At 45.5% G+C, this 19,070-nt stretch overlaps 1 protein-coding gene across 2 annotated transcripts in view; it reads right to left on the bottom strand.

The window, feature by feature from the left end:
- Nucleotides 1-19,070, bottom strand: part of USP43 (ubiquitin specific peptidase 43) — a 58,831-nt gene that overhangs the window by 21,073 nt on the left and 18,688 nt on the right. For both annotated transcript variants that reach the window (XM_070561067.1, XM_070561066.1), the window contains exons 4-9: nt 14,472-14,564; nt 12,858-12,993; nt 10,236-10,371; nt 8,804-8,939; nt 6,464-6,575; nt 2,136-2,239 (exon numbers count right to left, since the gene is read on the bottom strand). In XM_070561067.1, coding sequence (XP_070417168.1) covers nt 2,136-2,239; nt 6,464-6,575; nt 8,804-8,939; nt 10,236-10,371; nt 12,858-12,993; nt 14,472-14,564 — 717 coding nt within the window. The remainder of the gene's footprint in view (nt 1-2,135; nt 2,240-6,463; nt 6,576-8,803; nt 8,940-10,235; nt 10,372-12,857; nt 12,994-14,471; nt 14,565-19,070) is intronic.

The following is a 19,070-nucleotide window of genomic DNA, read 5'->3' as shown; positions in this document are numbered from 1 at the left end:
AGAAATTTCTATAAGAACAAGAAGGTGCTGGGCTAGGCAGGCCAAGAGGCTGAACAGAGGGCTCTGTGAAGGTGGCAAGAGATTGACACTACCAGATGCTGGGAAGAGCTGTCCAAGCAGGGGGGTGGGGAGGGGCAGGCAGGGGCCAGACAGCAGGGACATGTTGGGTGGACAGAAGGTGTGACCAGAAGGGCTGTGGCCTCAAGGGAGGGCCTTCTTGAGCACGGTCAACTTGCTGTGCAACTAGACTCTTTTCCAGCGCTTCTCAAACTACCTGTGGAGAAAGACCTGTTTGTTGGTTTGTTTTCGAACCGCTGTAGACCAATACCTTTGTAAAATATAATAAAAATGCAATGGGGGGAGGGTAACATAGAAAATACAACTTCAATTTTTAAAAAAATTATGATATTCATATTTTAAATTCTCTGCCATGTTGCTCTAACACTTCTAAATGCTTCCTCTCAAGTTCTTGTCATGGACAGGTGACGAGCAGCTTGTAAGCTGGCACCAGTCTGTGGAGCACACTTTGAGTGGCACGGTTCTCTTCTCCAAGACAGTGTGTCATGAAGGGGCCCTTCTCAGAGGCCCTCCCTTTGCCCCCTGGCTGACATTTCTCCTGCCTCCCTAACTCTGCAAAGTAGCAGCCAGCCAAGGAGGGTACGGATGAGGCGTAGGGCACAGAACCTTCTGGCTTGCCCCCCTACCCTGTTCCTGGTCTCTTTATAAAGGGAGGAGGGGCCCTTCCCTACTAGGATTCTGACACCAATTCCAATGTGTGCTTTTTCCCCACATGGTCAAGCAATTAATTCTGACCCTGTCTACCTGGAGATAGCATCTCATCCCACTGGTTAAGGGCTCAGTCCTACGAGACTGTCCCCCACACCCCCCCCAGACACCCATTGCAAGTCCAGCTGTGCTCTGACCAACCTGCTATAGATAGGAGGTTCCAATGACCCCCTCCTTGGGTTCGATTAATTTGTAGAGCAGCTCACAGAACTCAGAGAAAGAGTTTACTCACTAGATTAGCAGTTTACTGTAAAAGGCTATAACTCAGGAACAGACGGATGGAACAGATGCATAGGGCAAGGTACAGGGAAGCGCGTGGAGCTTCCATGCCCTCTGAGTGCGCCACTCCCCCATCACCTCCACGTGTGCGTCAACCTAGGAGCTCCCCAAAACCCGTCCTTTTGGGTTTTTACGGAGGCTTCATTACACAGGCATGGTTGATTAAATCACTGGCCATCGGCGATTGATTCGACCTCTGGCCCCTCTTCCCTCCCTGATGTGGGGGAAGGGGAAGCAGAACAGGAAAGTTCCAATCCTCTAATCACAAGATTGGTTCCCCTGGCAACCACCCCCATCCTTAGCTACTTTTAAGGCAACTTTATTGCTCTTATCACTTAGGAAATTCCAAGGATTTTAGGACCTCTGTGCCAAAACCAGGAAGAAGACCAAATACATATTTCTTATAAATCACAATATCACACCTACATTACGGAGTCAGTCAGCTTTGACTGACCAAGCCAGGAAATCGGAGAACCTTACGGAGAACTTTGTGTCTGTGAGAAAATGAGCAAAAGCGCTAGACAATGCATTGCTCTGCAAGGCCGTATGCGGCGGAAGGCTGTGGAGGTGGGCACGTGGAGAAGCAGGAAGTGAAAGCCCCTGCAGACACGGCCGCCCTGGCTTTGCCCCTCAGCCACAGTCCAAAAGCTTGTACAGTTTGGGACCAATGGTGCAGCGGTGGGACGCCCGCCTGCCCTAGAGGGGCACTGAGGTTGAATTCAGTAGCGTGACCTAACTGAAGGAATTTGGGTTTTTCAATCAGACTGATCTGGATTCCGATTTGGACTTCGCCATTAACTAGTTGTGTGAGTGTGAGCAAGATAACCAGCCTCTGGGAACCTCAGTGTTGCCTCATCTTTGAAGTGGCCACCACAGTACCTCTCTAGACATAAGGGTTCAAAGCACAGAATGTGGATAAGGACTTAACACAACGGCTGGCCCTGGAGAGGTAAGTGACCGAGAGAAACTAAGACTGTAACCAATGGTGTTGATTGATTACGACACCTCAAAGGAGTCCAGGCAAATAAGAATGCATTCATTCTCTCACCAAATCTGGAACATCCCCTTACCTATCAACTGCCCAGTGACAGAGGGGCCGGCCGTCCTGTGCGGATAAGTAGCTGCAGGCCAGGGAGAGCCCCACCACCCGGATGGAGAACATCGACCCTGGGTTCTGCCAAGACAAGAACAGAGAAGGCGGGTCATCATGCATGTTGATTTAAATTAGACTCTTCAGTGCAAATAAATTACTCAAAAAACATAACCTTTTTGTTTATACTCTCCTTTAAATATTCCCTTAATAATTAGTATTCAAAATCTAGAGATATAAAGGCTTCATTTTTTTAAGAAGATACACACTTTTAACATAGCTTTTAACATAGTGATCTAACAGTGTTTAACACATTAAATTTTCCAGAACAGTGAACGTGTTGGTTTTAAGTAACATGTGTTTAATTGGAGCAGATGCTGGTACAGTCAGTGGAAAAATAAATCAACCATGTTAATTAATTATTAATAGATAATTTAACTTAAGATGATTACCATCATCATCAAATTGCCAAAATGAGGCAGTAATCTAAAAGCAAGTTGTGTATATTTTACATACCAACACTAAATAAATATTTATATACTTCAAAATAAGCCAAATAAGGAAATACCATCTATGTTTTTATTCTAAAATGTATATTTTTTCATATTCTAACTTTTCTGAAATTGAAGTGAGTTTTTTTTTTTGAGGAAGATTAGCCCTGAGCTAACATCTGCTGCCAATCCTCCTCTTTTTGAGGAAGACTGGCACTGAGCTAACATCCATGCCCATCTTCCTCCACTTTATATGTGGGACGCCTACCACAGCATGGCGTACCAAGCGGTGCCATGTCCACACCCGGGATCCGAACCAGCGAACCCCAGGCCACTGAAGCGGAACGTGTGCACTTAACCGCTGTGCCATCAGGCCCACCCATCTTTTTTTTTTTTTTTTAAATAAGCAGTTGCTTATTTATTTATTTTATTTTTCCTTCTTCTCCCCAAAGTCCCCCAGTACACAGTTGTATATTTCATTTGTGGGTCCTTCTAGTTATGTGGTATGTGGTATGTGGGTCCTTCTAGGTATGTGGGACGCCACCTCAGCATGGCTGGATGAGCAGTGCTAGGTGTATGCCCAGGATCCAAACTGGCAGAATCCTGGGCTGCCAAAGCAGAGCGCACAAACTTAACCACTCGGTCACAGGCCCCGCCCCTGAAGCAAGTCTTAAACAGCATTATTTCACAATAGTCAAAAGGTAGAAACAACCCAAGTATCCATCCACAGATGAATGGATAAACAAAATGTGATATATACACACAATGGAATATTATTTAGCCTTAAAAAGGAAGGAAATTCTGACACATTATAACATGGATGAACCCTGAAACTATTTTGCTTAGTGAAATAAGCCAGACACAGAAGGGCAAATATTCTATGAGTCTGTTTATATGAGGCAGCTAGAGTAGGCAAATTCATAGAGACAGACAGTAGAATGGAGGTTACCAGGCGCTGGAGGTAGGGGTGGATGGGATGGGGAGTTGTTGATTAACGGGTGTAGAGTTTTCTGGGAATGATGAAAATTTGAGATATAGATAGTATCGATGGTTATGCAACACTATGAAAATAAAGTACGCTTATGAATGATTTAAATAAATGTTATGTATATCTTACCACAGTTAAAAAAAAGAATCAATGGAATCTTCAAAAAAAGGAAATACAGTTCTTAAAACTGTCACTGGTGACCTTGGCTACAACTAGAAAAAAAAAATTTTTTTTTTTTGAGGAAGATTAGCCCTGAGCTAACATCTGCTGTCAATCCTCCTCTTTTTGCTGAGGAAGCCTGGCCCTGAGCTAACATCCGTGCCCATCTTCCTCTCCTTTATATGTGGGATGCCTACCACAGCATGGCTAGCCAAGCGGTGCTGTGTCTGCACCCTGGGCCACCAAAGCGGAATGTGCGCACTTAACCGCTGGGCCACCGGGCCGGCCCGGAAAAACAAAAATCTTTTTCCAAACTCTGACAAAGGTAAAAGGCAGACATCTTTACTTGAAACATACTGATAAAGTATAATTCAATTCAGATGAGGAAAAGGAGGAAAGCATTATAATTCCAGGAAAGAGGAACAGCACGTGGGAAGACAGCATGACCATAAAAACACCCAGAGAGCTGGGAGTCACCTCCTTTGGCTGTGGCAGCTGACGTGTGCAGGGAGCAACGCACAAGGTCAGTAAGGAAACCAGAAGGCGGTTCTAGAGGCCTCGAGGGTCAAGACCAGGGAATACAGCGTACACCCAACTGGACTATAACCGCACTCTGGTTGATATGTGGCTTCAACAAAGACAAAACCAATGGCTGGAAGCAAGCTGGCTTCAGGGGCTTTGACTGGGGACTGGCCACAGTAGAGGGGGCTTCCTAAGGAGAACGTGCTTTAAATCTGAGGGAAAGACTCTTCTTCCTGCCACCCCTAACTGAGCCTTGCTGTTTGGATGGCAACATAATCAAGGCGCCTATACTGTCTGGAGGCAGCTCGCCCTGCCTGCACACAAAGAAAATTTTAAAGTGACCAGAAAAATGTCTTGGCAATGATAAATCTCTTTTTTTTTTCATAATTCATGCAAATTAATCCTGCCCAGCAAATTGGTCATTTTTGTAGGAGATTATTTTCCTGTCCTCTATTCTTGGCTAGGGAAATTCATTTTAGAACCTTCAAGATCTGTTCACTACTTTTAATCTCTTCAGTTCAATGTTGCAAATTCTGAATGTTCCTTTTCAAATTACTGCCATATTCAGCCAGTTATTTCATATAGTATTAAATGCATTATTGTTTAAATGGGTGGGTTAGCCTGGGACCCTCAGAACCATTTAGAATACGTTATTCCCACAGAAAATCATGTCCAACCACACATTTGCCAATGAATCTGTGCAAAAGCATCCATAGCTGAATTGAAAGTTGCCTGTATTCAAGCTTCGCTGGCCCCATTGACCACTTGATCAACTTCTAAAGTCAAAATGACTATAGGGGTGCAGAGGCCTAAAGTACACTGACCAGGTGGAGATGAAGGCAGCTGAGTGAAACATTCACATGAAAGTGGTTTCGTCCACTTTCAAGAATCAGGAGCACAAGGTCTGGGGGAAGCTAAAGCTGCTACCAGATATTCTGACCTACTTAGAGAGAAGTTAGCATTTCTAATTTGGGCACCGTGGCAGATCTGCTGGGCAGTACAGAAAGCAACATCCTTCAGAGACAAAAATTGGTACAAATGTAGAGAAGGTCTTTAACAAAGTGATATTTAGCATAAATCCTAAATTGTATGTATGAATTTCACTGAACAGGAAGGAACACGAACGATGAAGAAATACCTCTGAAATAAATTGGGTACATCCCCCAGATGAAAAGTTCTTACTAAGAGAATATTTGGGGGGAAAACAAAATTCCAATGCTAACGACCTATCCCTCAAAATGTCAACATCTTCACTGCCAGGTGGCCATCAGAAGAGTTTCTGATACTAGAGGGGCTAAAAGGAATGGTTTTAGATATGTGTTTTGGTGGTTTTTTTTGCAGGGGAAGATTTGCCCTAAGCCAACATCCATTGCCAATCTTCCTCCCTTCTTCTTCCTTTTCACCCCCTAAAGCCCCAGCACAGAGGTGCGTATAGCTATAGGTTCTTCCAGCTGTTCTATATGAGCTGCCGCCACAGCACGGCCACTGACAGACGAGTTGTGTGGTTCTGCCCTGGGACCCGAACCGGACCCGAACCGGGGCCTCTGAAGTGGAGCGGGCTGAACTTCAACCACTAGGCCATCAGGGCCGGCTCTAGAATATGTTGTTTTTATTCAGAAACTACCAATCTGAGAATAAATAAGTGAGGAAGGCAAAAAGGTGCTTTCTCTTGAGTTTTTATCTCAGTTTTTAAAAAACTGGACAAAATTATTTTAAAATCTCGATTTTCATATTTGGATATAAACATCAATTTTAAGTTTCCACAGAAGTGATATCTCAAGTGTCTTGAAATGTGTAATCCAAACATACAAGTTACAACTCATCACAATAAGCTATCCTCTAGGAAGAACTATAATAAGCCACCAATATACAAAGTTGAGAAGAATAACGTAAATCTCAATCTTTATTCCAATGGAGTTTTGAAAGATTTAACGAGAAAAGCTCCATCTGTGAAAAGTATTTTGCAATATCATAAAGAGTAAGACACTATACATCATAAAACGGTTACTTCCTTGCACATCAATCAGTGTTTTATTCAACAACGTGAACATTCTCATTAACAGCAAATTCTTGTCTCTCCTGAGCCACCTCAACATTCCCACTCACCCCCCACCCCCACCCCACCTCCCATAACACACACACACTGACCTGTATGGGGGCCTCACTCTTCATAAGATAGCGGACCTTACTGAGAATGCACTGCTGGAGCTGGACCCAGGAAATGGTTCTGTCTTCCCTCATCAGGAAAGGTGGCCCAAACCTGAAAAAATCCAAGGATATCAGGTCACTTCAGCAAAGGATAAACCAACAATCCCCAACAGTCATGAGCGTTTGCTCTATTCCTGGGCTCCTCTCCACTGGATGAGAGTTAAGCACCAAGCACAGTACAAAATGGCCCGTCAGAGAACCTCATTGCAAACGGAGACACTGCGGGGTAAACAGAGGCCCAGAGATGCAAAGCCAAAGAGAGACATGGCAATGTAAAGAGATGTCTCAAGTGATCGGCCAGCTGGAAAACTCTCTTCCCCACAGCAGAGAGTGGAGTAAGAAAATTGGAGCCAGAGGAAAGCAAGGCAGGGAGAAACCCAGAGGGAACCCCATCGAGTGGACACACTGATGGTTTTGTGCATCAGGAACATTCCCATAACTGGGACTGTTTCCCATAACCCAACCTGATGAACACACAACAGTGAGCTGGTAGAGCTGAGAACCCTGGACATGGCTGTGCCGTCAGTTCCAGCTCAGCCACGGGGACCACCGGACAAATCACTGACCATTGATTGTTCCACGGCCACACCATGCAAGGTTGTGGGACGATCCAATGGGGTAAGAATGTGAAACTGTTGATTAACCTTTGCTAAAACACAGCACGAATGTGACGCAGGGTGTCTGGACAGGCCAGGGCACGGTGCGTCCACTGTGGGATGAGCAGATCGGGTCATATACCTGATCCTTGGATGTCAGGCATTCAGGTTGCTTCCAATTTTTTACGTAAACAACGCTTGTCTATGGCAGAAACTTGTAAGTACACCTTTGGGTGCACTTGACTAATTGCTTCTTTGGGATAAAGTTCCAGAAGTGGAAATGCAAGCACAAAGCTATTTATTCCCAAGCGGCCTTCCAGAAAAGCCACACCAATTTATCAGTGAGGCACGCACCCATTCCCTTGACACTTGCCCAGGATGAGTATTTTCAATGTCTATAAGTTCTTCAACAATCTAAAAGGTTAAGAATAGCATCTTGCTATTGCAATCAGAATTTCTTCCTCTACTATATGAAGCTGAATAGTTTAACCTGTGCATGTATTTCTTCCGTGAACTAATGTTCATCTCTGTGGCTCATTTTACTAAAAGAGTATTCATCTCACTTATCTGAGAGCTAGGTTTTATATGATGGATAGGCATCCTTTACCTGTCACATGATATAAATATTTTTCCTTGTTTATACTTTGCCTTTCAAATTTGCTTTTAGTTGAAAATTTTAAATGTATTTAAAACATTAGCCTTTTTCAATATAGCCTCCTGCCTTAGGTGTCAAAGTGGCCCACCACCCAAAGACACAAACGTCCCCCTACATTATCTTCAAGCTACCTTATGGTTTCCTTTTCTGTACTCACCTCTCTAATCAACCTGGCATTCATACATGTGAATTTACGGCAGAAGTAAAAAAAATTGACTATATAAAATAAAAAGAAAAAGATCAGCCCAGCCTTACATATTGAATAATTCATTCACTCTCTAATAATATGAAATATACCATTTCTATCATAAATACTTAAATATACTTTGGCCTATTCTGTTCCACTGATTTAAGTGTATATTCTTCTGCCTATATCACAATATTTTAATAATTAAAACTTTATTGTTTTAATAAAGCAATCCCTCTTCCTTCTTCCTCCCTCCCCCAATATTTTCCGGCTATTCCTATGAGTTTACTAGTCCAGATAAATTTGGCAAACATTTTCGCAACCTAAAAATTTTTCATTGGAGTTATATCTTTTAAACATTTTATTTGGACGATCTAAGAAAACTACCTGGTTTTGTATATTTGTTATGTAACCAGTGACTTTCCTGAACTCTCTCATTAGCTCTCATCACTTTTGAGTTCTTGGCTTTCTGGAGAGATAACAATATAACCTGCAAATAGCAGTAATTTTATCTCCTCTTTTCCTGTAGCCAGTTTCTTTTTCCTTGTCTCACTGTGCTCCCTCAGCCTTACAACGCAGCATAGAACAATAGCGGTGGGAGCAATAATAACTGCTCCTGAAACTAACAGGAAAGCCCCCGATGCTTAACTGTTAAGGACGACGTTTGCCATCTGCTTAAGGCTGCTCTTTCCAATTCTCTCGACCAGAAAGTATCCTGCTCCTAGCTGATTAACTTTGAGAACAGATCTTTAATTTTATTAAATTAGAATTCTAGACAGAATTCCAGGTACACGTCTACAAACCCCAGACACCACGTGAAAAGAAGATGAGGTCAGACATACCTGCTGGCCTGCAGCCCCGACCCCACCACGTTACAGAAGAGGAGCAGCACCTTGTTCTCCCCATGGGCAGGCAGCGATGCCCGCTGCCCCTCGCGGGCCGCCAAGTGCGGGGAGACCGACAGACCGGGCGGACGAGCTGGGGAGGAGAATCAGGTTTGTATACTCAATGAGCTGCTCGCTGGGTCAGAACCCTGGCTTCGCCTCCCCTCTTCTCTTTGAGCATCTACCAACCACCACTGGGAGACACCAGAGGGCGTTAGGGGAGAAGGTAGTGAGGTTCACAGTGCTTGCGCCATCTGGCATCTGAAGATCCAACACACGGCAGCGAATCTGCAGTTGTGCGCATTCAATCATTTTAAAACCAAGGCAGGGATTTTAATTAACACTTTTTCAAGCACATCTGAAAAGTACTCCAAAATGATTTTGGTTGCATTTATGCCCGGATCAGAGAGTCAAAGAGCATCCACTCTCTTAGAAAGCCAGCACAAGAGGTACACAGAGAAGGTAAGACCCTCTGCCACTGAGGAAGTAGAGGAATTGGACTAGCCTCAATTTCCAATCAATTCTGAAAATCTGACTCTTAAGGCACAGATGTGTGACCTGCGATTGAATCTGAAATGAGGGCTTGTTGTACTGAGTTATAGCAGAATCAGGGCCAATGTCCTGTTCCAGGTTCCAAGCCCAGAGGCTCCCTGTTGACACAGGGCAACCACAGACACTCAGTCCCCACAGCCTGCCGCCACCTAGGCCAGCTGAGGATATAGGCCAGGGCACAGGATTCATCTGGGCTATATGGTAACCCTGGCACTGGTCCTCTAAATATGGGCCCTCCTGACTGGCTAATTAGGCCAAATGTAAACCGACCTGCAATGAAAGACTGTCAGAAATGGACTATTTCAGCCAGTCCAAAGTTTAAGAAAAGCAAGCATTAGACAGTGGGACTGTTAACAAAAAGTCGTTTAATAAACGCCTTGGCCATCTAATGCTCCAACTTGTAAAATTTTTACTTTAAGCACAGCCATTGGGCCACAAGAGTCTTGGAGACAAAGATGACCCCAGCACCCACTGTGAATAGCGATTCTCTAAGTGTGGTCCTGGGACCAGCCACAGCAGTGTCACCTGGGAACTTGTTACACCTGCAAATTCTCAGGCCCCACCCCTGACCTCCCGAATCAGAAACTCTGTGGGTATGGCCCAGGAATTTGCTTAAACAAGCCCTCCAGGTGACAGATACTCACTAAGGTTTTGAGAACCTCTGTATTAGTTGACTAATTTTTAATAATCAAGAATCTGTAGACCAAATATCAGAGAAAATAAGCCTGATAGTTCCAAGTGCTAAAACTAAATGTCTTATGCCCTAGCACCCAATGATTACCCTCTCAAACCTCTAACTCATAATATCCAAAGAAAATGATTCCAAGCACTGCTGTACCCAGAAGTAGCTCCCGGCTGGTGGGTGGAGGGGCCTGGAAGGCATATATGCTGTCTCCCTCGGCAATAGTATTCAGATCCTCTTCATCAAAGAAAGACCGCTGGAGTCCACTGGGATGCAGCTCAACCAAGATCACCTGGAAAGAGAAGGGTCATTTTCCCTCTGGATTCTCAGAGGAAACTTAACAAATAAGAAATCTAAAAATGACTGATAGGCTTAAACCTCCCTTTCACTCTTTCTTCCCTTCTACGTGACAAATACTATTTACTTTTAGTAATAAAACACACGAGGTATAACAATTAGATTGACCACAGACCTCTCAACTGCAACAACAGAATATCAAACTGCTGAGGGGAGGGTGGGGGGAAGAAAATTGAAAATCTAAAGTTTAACGCCCCGCTAAACTATCACGCAAGATGAGAATAAAATAAAGATCTCCTCAGACAAACAAAAATTGAGAGTATTTCCCACTAACAGATCTCCCCTAAAAGAACTTCTAACCAGTTTTGCCAACTTTTTTCACATTATGTCATACATGAAAAATATTGTTATGGAGCACTGAGGTTAGCAGAAGCAGCTGGTCTTGTCATGGGGCGGGGAGGGGAAACTGTCGTGAGGGTCCCGGCTGCCCCAGACCCAACGCCGTCGCCTCAAGAGCTCCAGTAATCAACACCTCAGCCCACACAACCCATTCAAGGACACTGGCTGAGAAATTGTCTTGCGCAAGATACATTTCAGGGTTACAAAAAGATAAACAAACTGAATCCAGAAGGAAAACTTGAGTTGTAAGAAGCGATGATGAACCAAAGAAAATGGTAAACGTTGTTAAATGTAAACATGTGTTGAATACATAAATCTATAATAATAACTATTACTACCACTATGGGGAGAAAAGGGAGGAGGGGTTAAAATACTGGACAACAGTATCCATCCACAATAATACTTCAATCAAAAAGGTATAAGGGAAACTAACACACGCCAAGATCCTTGTGTTGTTTGGGAAGATTTACGTAAGACCTTGTTAATTATGGGCATTGACATTTTAATAATAACCAGGTAGAGCATAGAAATATAATAGATATGTCCCAAACCAGAAGAGATGGAATGGAGAAAAACTGTTCAATCCAAAGAAGCCGTAAAGGAGAGAAAAAGGCGAGGAAAACCAGGGTAAATAGAAAGCATAAAATAAGATGATATAAATAAATCCAAATATATCCATGGTCACAGGTAATCTAAGCGGAATAAACTTGCTAGTTAAAACAAAGTATCAAAATAGATTTTAAGTTCCAATTCAAGAGCCCCAGTGATTCCCGCCACCCTGAACACACACATCACACCTCCCAAATTCCTGACGGTCCTTTTTCTCTCCTAATTATTCAAACTCTACCTCCCTCAGACTTCCCCCTTTTGATTTTTTATTACTGCCATTTATCCCCAAAACTCTCACCCACCATCCTATTCTCCCTCTCTCAGTAGATAGAGCACTTTGAGCTCACAAAGCAAGATACACATTTTTCCCCACTTGAGAGCCCCAAGAACATGGCGGTAGGGGTCAGAGGGCTTGACTGGATGGGGGCAGGAAGCAGCCCGCTGGGGTGAGGGAGAGGCCCAGTAATGGTGGTTACGCAGATGGATACACAGTTAAAAATTCAACAAATTATAACCTTAAGACATGTACACTTTATTGTATGGATGTTATTCCTTGACAAAAAGGTTAAGAATATTTTTTAATTTGGAAAAATCCCATGAGGTGGTCAGAAGAGTAAAATTTCCATTTACAGTTAAAGAAACGGAGGATCAATCACTATGTGCAAGGTCAGAAAACTAGGAAGTGACTGAATCACAATTGGAACCCTATTCACGCCCTTCCCACCACGCCCCATTGCTGTTCACCGGCATCGCCCCCGCCCTGCACTGTCACAGGGGCCCCTGTTATGAGCTCTGCCCTCTGAAGTCCCAGGGAATCCAACCTCTTTACCAAGACTCCTTAAGAAAAAAGAGGAGAGCACATGGACCCCACTGTCCCCCGCCTGCTCTCTCCTGTTACACATCCTCAGGCCCCTGAGGAGTTCCTCATATCGCATTTACTGTCCCTTCGGCATCCTGGCTTATATTCTCAGGAGAGAAAACATAGAATAGTGGCTCCAGCTCGGAAACCAAACCATCTGTGTTCAAACCCCGGCTCAGCCACTTACCAGCTGTGTGACCTTGGGCAAGTCACTCAACACCTCTTCTCTGCTCTTGGTAAAATGAGGGTAATGGTAAGACCTACTTCCCAGGATGGTCTGAGGAGTAAATTGACTATGAATATAAAGGTCATAAAATAGTGCCCAGCACTTGTTAAGCACTCCCAAGGGTTAGCTATTGTTCGAATTACTATGATCGTCATCATCATCACCTTCTTGGAAGACAAAGCTGGTGCCCTTTCCTGGTTATCCTGTGTAAATTCAGGGAGAGAGCAAGGAGCAGTCATCACAGACACCAGGGACTGCTAACGAAACAGAAACTCATGAGTCACGCTGGAGTCACCTGGGAACCAGAAATTAGCCTAACAGCCTAGTCAGCTGGCCCGGTTAGCATTCCGTCATCCAGTGACCAGGCCCAAGTGCAATTCCATCACACCTCATCCACAGGGACGCCGCCTTCCTCTGCCACCATCTTCCTCAGGGCTGCCACTGTGCTGAGAATCGGCACGGCCAGGCCTACCCGCAGGAACCGCTGGCTCTTTGAGAGGAAGACCAAGGTGACGCTCAAGAATCTGGAAAACAGGGAGGAGGCCACATCCTTAAAGGGCTGACATGAACTGTCCCCAATACCCTTGACACTGGGTCAAGTTCAGCGCTTAGGCTAATTTCAGCGTCCTAGTCGGGTCACTGTACTTTAGGCACACTGTCACCAGGTGGCAGTGGAGAGCCAAATCGCTGAAGGTCTCAGCGGAGTGTACTTTTCCACCAAGTTAAAAATAAAAGGTATTTCATTAAGAATCACAATACAGATCTATGTTCTCAAGGTTCTGTTAACTAGAAAATCTTAAGCAAAAACAAACTTTGAAGCTTGACAAGTAAAGCAGTGAAGTGTCCTCTTCCAGTAGAATTCAACACTCTTGACGATGCTCTCCTTCTCTTACTGAAACTCACCCTTGGTAACAGGACACAGCCCTTCTGTCCTGCGACTTCTGTGGACACTTTCTCTAGTCCCACTTCCCACTCTCCCCGCCAGCACACCTGGGCTCAGTCCTCCAGCTCCTGCCTCCCCTGTTCTATACTGCAGTAACTGCCCAATTCACACAGCTAGTTAATAGAGCTGCGATTTGAACCCACACTGTCCGGCCCCAGAGTCAGCGGTCCTAACCACCGTGCTATGCTACATCCGGCCAGGAACCCTAGCTCACATGTAGCAGTAGACATCACCTGATGGTACCACTGACGACAGGATAAGCCAGTGTATATTTGTGGCACAGACGATCAGCAGCACAGGACTTCAGAGCAGAAACAGGGATTAAGGCTTTATGAAGCTGTCATGTCTTAACTGCATCCTAAAGGTGGAGGATGTCAACAGGCCGAGGGCAAGAGAAATGGTATCTACAGAGGTGGGGGACACAGGAAGAAATGCCGCTCTCACTGCCAGTGAAGGCACCCCACACAGGAGCTCACTGAGCATCCATGAGGCTGACACTGGCCAGCCGCCCTACCGGTCATTGCTAAGACCTGGGCTTCTGGGACGGGACACGAGCGCCCTGTGCTGCTTAGATTTATAGAGCTGAGCCCCACCGTGCCCCCTACCCAATCCTACCTCCCCTTCTCTTCTCTTCTCATCTCCTCTGACAACTCTTTTCCTTTTTTCTTTGCTCATTAAAGAAACCTTTTCCCTCCACCTTCACAAAGAGGAGGAAGGATTTGGAAATAAAGCAGAGAAATGCAAGTGGCAACAGATTTTTCTCTGGTTTGCTCTGTCCGACTGCGTGGTACCGATGTGCCCGTGCCAGCTTCTGAACAGGCCAAAGATGTAAGCCTGGCAACGGTGCTGATAAACAGAAGCATTGTTCCTAATTCCTTCTTCAGCTAAAGCACAGGCACTTAATTGTCACATTCAATAACTGAATGCCACCCAGCTGTAAGGCTGGTTCTAGAGAAATGCTGGCTGAGAAGCAAAAGAGAAAATCACAGATGCAAGGCCAGAAGGCTCCCATAAGGAGTAAGGCTGGAAAGAAGATCACCCGGCACGATGCTCACATACCTCGTCTGGCGCAAGGGGATAGGCAGTGACACACACAGGAAAGGATCGAAGGTGTTGCTCTGCTTCCGGCAGTGGGGACAGGTCAAGGAAGATCTGTGAGGACAAAGGATCGAGGTTACAGTTGAATCACACTTAAACAGCCTGGCCAGTCCTCAAAAAGTTAAATATGGAGTTACCATTGTAATTCCACTCCTGGGGACAGAGCCAAAAGAAACGAAAACAGGTATTCAAATAAACACTTGTACACAAATGCTCACAGCAGCTTATTCACAATCATCAAAGGGCGGAAACAACCCCAATGTCCAGCAGTGGAGAAATGGGCAAACAAAATGTTGTATATACACACGTGGATTATTACTCAGCCATGAAGTCCTGACACGGGCTGCAACGTGGACGAACCTCGAAAACACTATGCAAAGTGAAAGAAGTCCAACACAAAGGCCACGTATTTTATGATTCTATTTATAGGAAATGACCAGAACGGGTAAAGCCATAGAGACAGAAAGCAAACTGGTGGTTGCCAGGTGCTGGGAGGAGGCAGGAACGGGAGCGACTGCTTCCTGGGTACCAGGTTTTCTTTGGGGTAATGAAAATAGGAGCTAGAAAGAGGTGGAGGTTGCACAACGTTGTGAATGTACGTGCCACTGAATTGTACACTTTAAAATGGTTCATTTTATGTTTTATGACTCATCTCAATTTTTTAAGAAAGGACAAAAAGTCTAATCACACATGGCAGAGCACTGAGTATGGGAAGGGAAGCCTCACCCCTTCCTGACAGAAACACAGCGTGCCAACCTCCAGGCTGGAAGGCCTCTCAGGACCATCTGCTCCCCTGGGTCTCAGCCTCACTGTGCCGCAGAATTAAGAAGCCTTTTGCAAATGCAGATGCCCAGGCCCTACTCCTAGTGATCCCGTTTCAAGGGAAGCGGAGAGAGGCGCAGGCATCGGAATTTTCAAAGCTCCCCAGGTGATGCCGGTGTTCAGTCAGTCAAGGGCGGAGAAGCATTGATGCAGTCCCCGCTCCCTACTGTACCGATGAAGAAACAAAGCTCAGAAAAGAGCAGCTCACGGTAAAAGCTCACGCTGAAACAGCATCTACTACGAACTGGGCATCGTTCTGAGCATTGTGCATATATTAACCCAAGCACTACCCATACGACCAGAATTATCCCCACTTTACAGAGAAGAAAACTGAAGCACAGAGAAGTTAAGTAACTTGCCAAGGACACATAGCTCTTAAGCGGCAGAGCTACGCTCGGGTTCCAGAGTCCCTGTCCGTCATCATTCCTGCAGAGTCCTTACTATAAGTGAGTGAGGCAGCAATCGTTCCAGAGTAGATATACATACAGTTTATTTATATTCTTAAAACTCTTTTCAATTTAACGCTCCCTTACTGTAGCATTTACCTCTGAAACCGCTCCAATTTTATCTCCTTAATCGTGCAAGGCACCATGCTCTTCCAAGATATAAGGGATTTCTGGATGCTACATTCCTTATCCTAAAATCTACCTCAACTTCCTTGGGGATATGGACCAGCATCCCGCTAGCCGTCCACGCTCTGCCCACTAGAGAGCCCGAGGGTCAGTCAGCAAGGAAATCAGAGCTGATCTCAGAACCAGGTCTCCTGAGTTTCCACAGGAAGCACCAGCCCTGCTTGACTGGTTTTCCGTTGAGCAGAAAAAATAGGAAAAACCAAGAAGAAGCAAGTAACTCTGAGGTTTCCAGGGTGCCACCCTGAGTGATCTGCTCTTAGCAAGTTGGCTCTCCTGGGTTCAAGTTAATAGAACACCAACCACGATTTCAGAAAACAGACCCGAGGACTCAACGTTCAACACTCTCGCTGCCTCTGGGAAGTCGGTGGTGACGTTTGGGTAAACATGGTGTGGCAGACATCAGCTCCAGCCAGCAGGGGGACTGACGCCGTGGGGTCTCCTCTGCCACCCCGTTTCTCTTCCCTTCCTAATTCCACCTTCACCCATCACATACCCGGACGTAACATAGGCCTGAAAGACGTATTTTTGTCATTGCAAAATTTCCAAATCCCTGTTTTGCATTTAAGAGGACAAATGAAAAGGAACGTTTTTCTTTGAAGTTCTTTTTTTTAAACCTACCGAAACTAAGCGAGGCTGCATTTTTCTTGTAGAGTTACATCATATCAAACTGGTTCAGGGATGTGGCCTCTATACTGAGCCATGAATCTCGGTCAGGGAGCAAGAGATGTGTAGTTTGGAAAAAACAAAGAATGGTCTAATTTTATATTTAAAGAATGAAGAAAATATATTGTTTTCATAATAAACTGCAGAAAAGGTGTGAAATACACCTGTTTCTCAAAGGATGAGAAAGGAGGACAGAGCGAGTGGGACCAACAGATCAGGAAGAGAGAGGGCCAGAATCACTTTTATGGAAAACTCCAGATGTTCCCAGACTCCAGATGTTCCTGTACCCCAAATGTGGCCCGAGGGGTCCTTTCGTCCTCACCATCCCCTCCAGAGCATTCACAGTCCTGTCCTATTGTCCCCCGAGTGCTCCTAGGGGAAAGGGACAGAAAATCACCCCACTGCCCTTCGATGTTCAGTTGCCATCTCCCTAAGGTATTCATTCTCCTTGCTTCTGTTACAAAGGTGACACTCAGAAACTCAGAGCTGCTCTCTGCTTTCCACCAGTTACAAATGCCCAACAATGAGCCCCAGGCTTTGACACTGCACACTTTACCACGGACCTCTCACTGTTGCCGAACACACAGCTGACATCTCAAACCTGGCCAGCTGCACCTGCCCACTGGACAGTGGAGCTGATGTCGATGCCGGCAACGGTGACTGGGACAACACACAAGCAAGATATCACCTCCAAGACCTGCTCTAAGAAAGCCTTCTAAAACATACTCTGCCTAAAAGGGAATGCTGCGTGTGATGGGGACCAGATTAGACTTTCTGTGAATAAAAGCTACGAATGACATGAAGAAATGAATACACATACATGTGTACACATGTGCACATGCGCGCGTGTACACACACACACTCTCCCTTCTCTAGCCAAAATTCCAACATAGCAACAACCCTTGGATATTAAACTTGCAGCTGTTTTTAGATTGTGGTAATAATCAAACAGAATAATTCCTTTTCCCCTAGTCTACAACCTCCAGCACCCCTATATCTTCCTTCTTTTCTCCTCCAGACAAAGTCAAAAACCCAGCCCCCTAGAAAGGAGGGGAAAGGGAACGGAGGCGAGAGAACCTCAGTGAAAGGGCCTCTGAATTAGCCCATCATAACACCTCCAGCTTTCCATCTCATAGAGAAGGCTGAGACCGGGGCGACTGCCCAGCCCAGGCGAGCCCGCCCCGGGGGAGAGGAAGGCTGAAGCGGGCCCAGAGCAGCACCGCTGCCCGGAGGCCCAGCTTGGAGCTGGACCCACTGACCGCTGCAGAAAACCACTTCTCAGACCGCAAAAGCCCTGGCCTGATGGACACGGCCAACTATACTTTTTCCTTACTATAGACTCTCAGGCATAAAGCAGGTATTTTTAGCTGTCACCAGCCCTTTTTTTAGCATGAACACCTCGCCTCTTACTCATCATCCTATAGTCATCTACCCAAAGGGCACCTGCCGTCCTTAATATCTGATAGGCTCAAATGCCACTTCCTCAGGAGTCCTCCCCTGACTCACCCCACACCTGGTGAGACTGTGATTTAGAATAAGAACATATATTTGGTCTCCGCACCTGTTTCTGGTTAGAATTTTCCAAGTGATAAGAGCAAGAAGGATAGAGGTGAAAGGAGCATCTTCCGTTGTTCATAGCAAGCCCCATATAAGCCCACCTGAGTTTATGTTAAAGAGGTGAGTTCTGGAAAGCCCCTAGAGAACCACAGGATGGGGGCTGGCCAGGGGAACCAACCCTGTGATGAGAGGGTTGGAACTTTCAGCCCCACCCTCCCTACCTCCTGGGGAGCAGAGAGGGGCAGACTAGAAGTTGAGTTAATCACTAACGGCCAGCGATTTGATCAATCATTCCTATGTAATGATGCCTCCCTAAAAACCCGAGCAGAAGGGGTTTGGAGAGCTTCCAGGTGAACCTGTGGAGGTGCTGGGAGGGTGGCACACCCAGAGAGGGCATGGAAGCCCCACACCCCTTTCCACATAGCCTGCCTTATGTGTCTCTTCCGTCTGGTTGCTCCCAAGTTGTATCCTTTTATAATAAACAGGTAATCTGGTAAGTAAACTGTTTTCCTGAATTCTGTGAGCCACTCGCAAATTACCGAACCTGAGGAGGGGGTCGTGGAAACCTCCAATTTACAGCCAGGTGGTCAGAAGCACAGGTGAAAACCTGGGACTAGTGATTGGTGTCTGGTGGGGTGGGGGCAGTCTTGTGGGACTGAACCCTTAACCTGTGGGGTCTGTGCTAACTCCAAGTAGATAGTATCAGAATTGGGTTAAATTGTAGGACCTTCAGCTGATGGCCACAGAGAACAGCAGAATTGTTTGGTGTGGGGAAAACACGCACACATCTGGTGTCAGAAGTGTGAGTGTGGCAGTAGTAGAGAGTAGTGTAAAGGAAAACAAGAGTTTCCTCCTCTTTTGCATCTCATTTCAAAGCACCCTCAAT

Source organism: Equus przewalskii, chromosome 10, assembly GCF_037783145.1.
Source record: "Equus przewalskii isolate Varuska chromosome 10, EquPr2, whole genome shotgun sequence".
In the NCBI taxonomy this organism is placed as follows: domain Eukaryota; kingdom Metazoa; phylum Chordata; class Mammalia; order Perissodactyla; family Equidae; genus Equus; species Equus przewalskii.
This window is presented reverse-complemented; position numbering and strand designations above follow the sequence as displayed.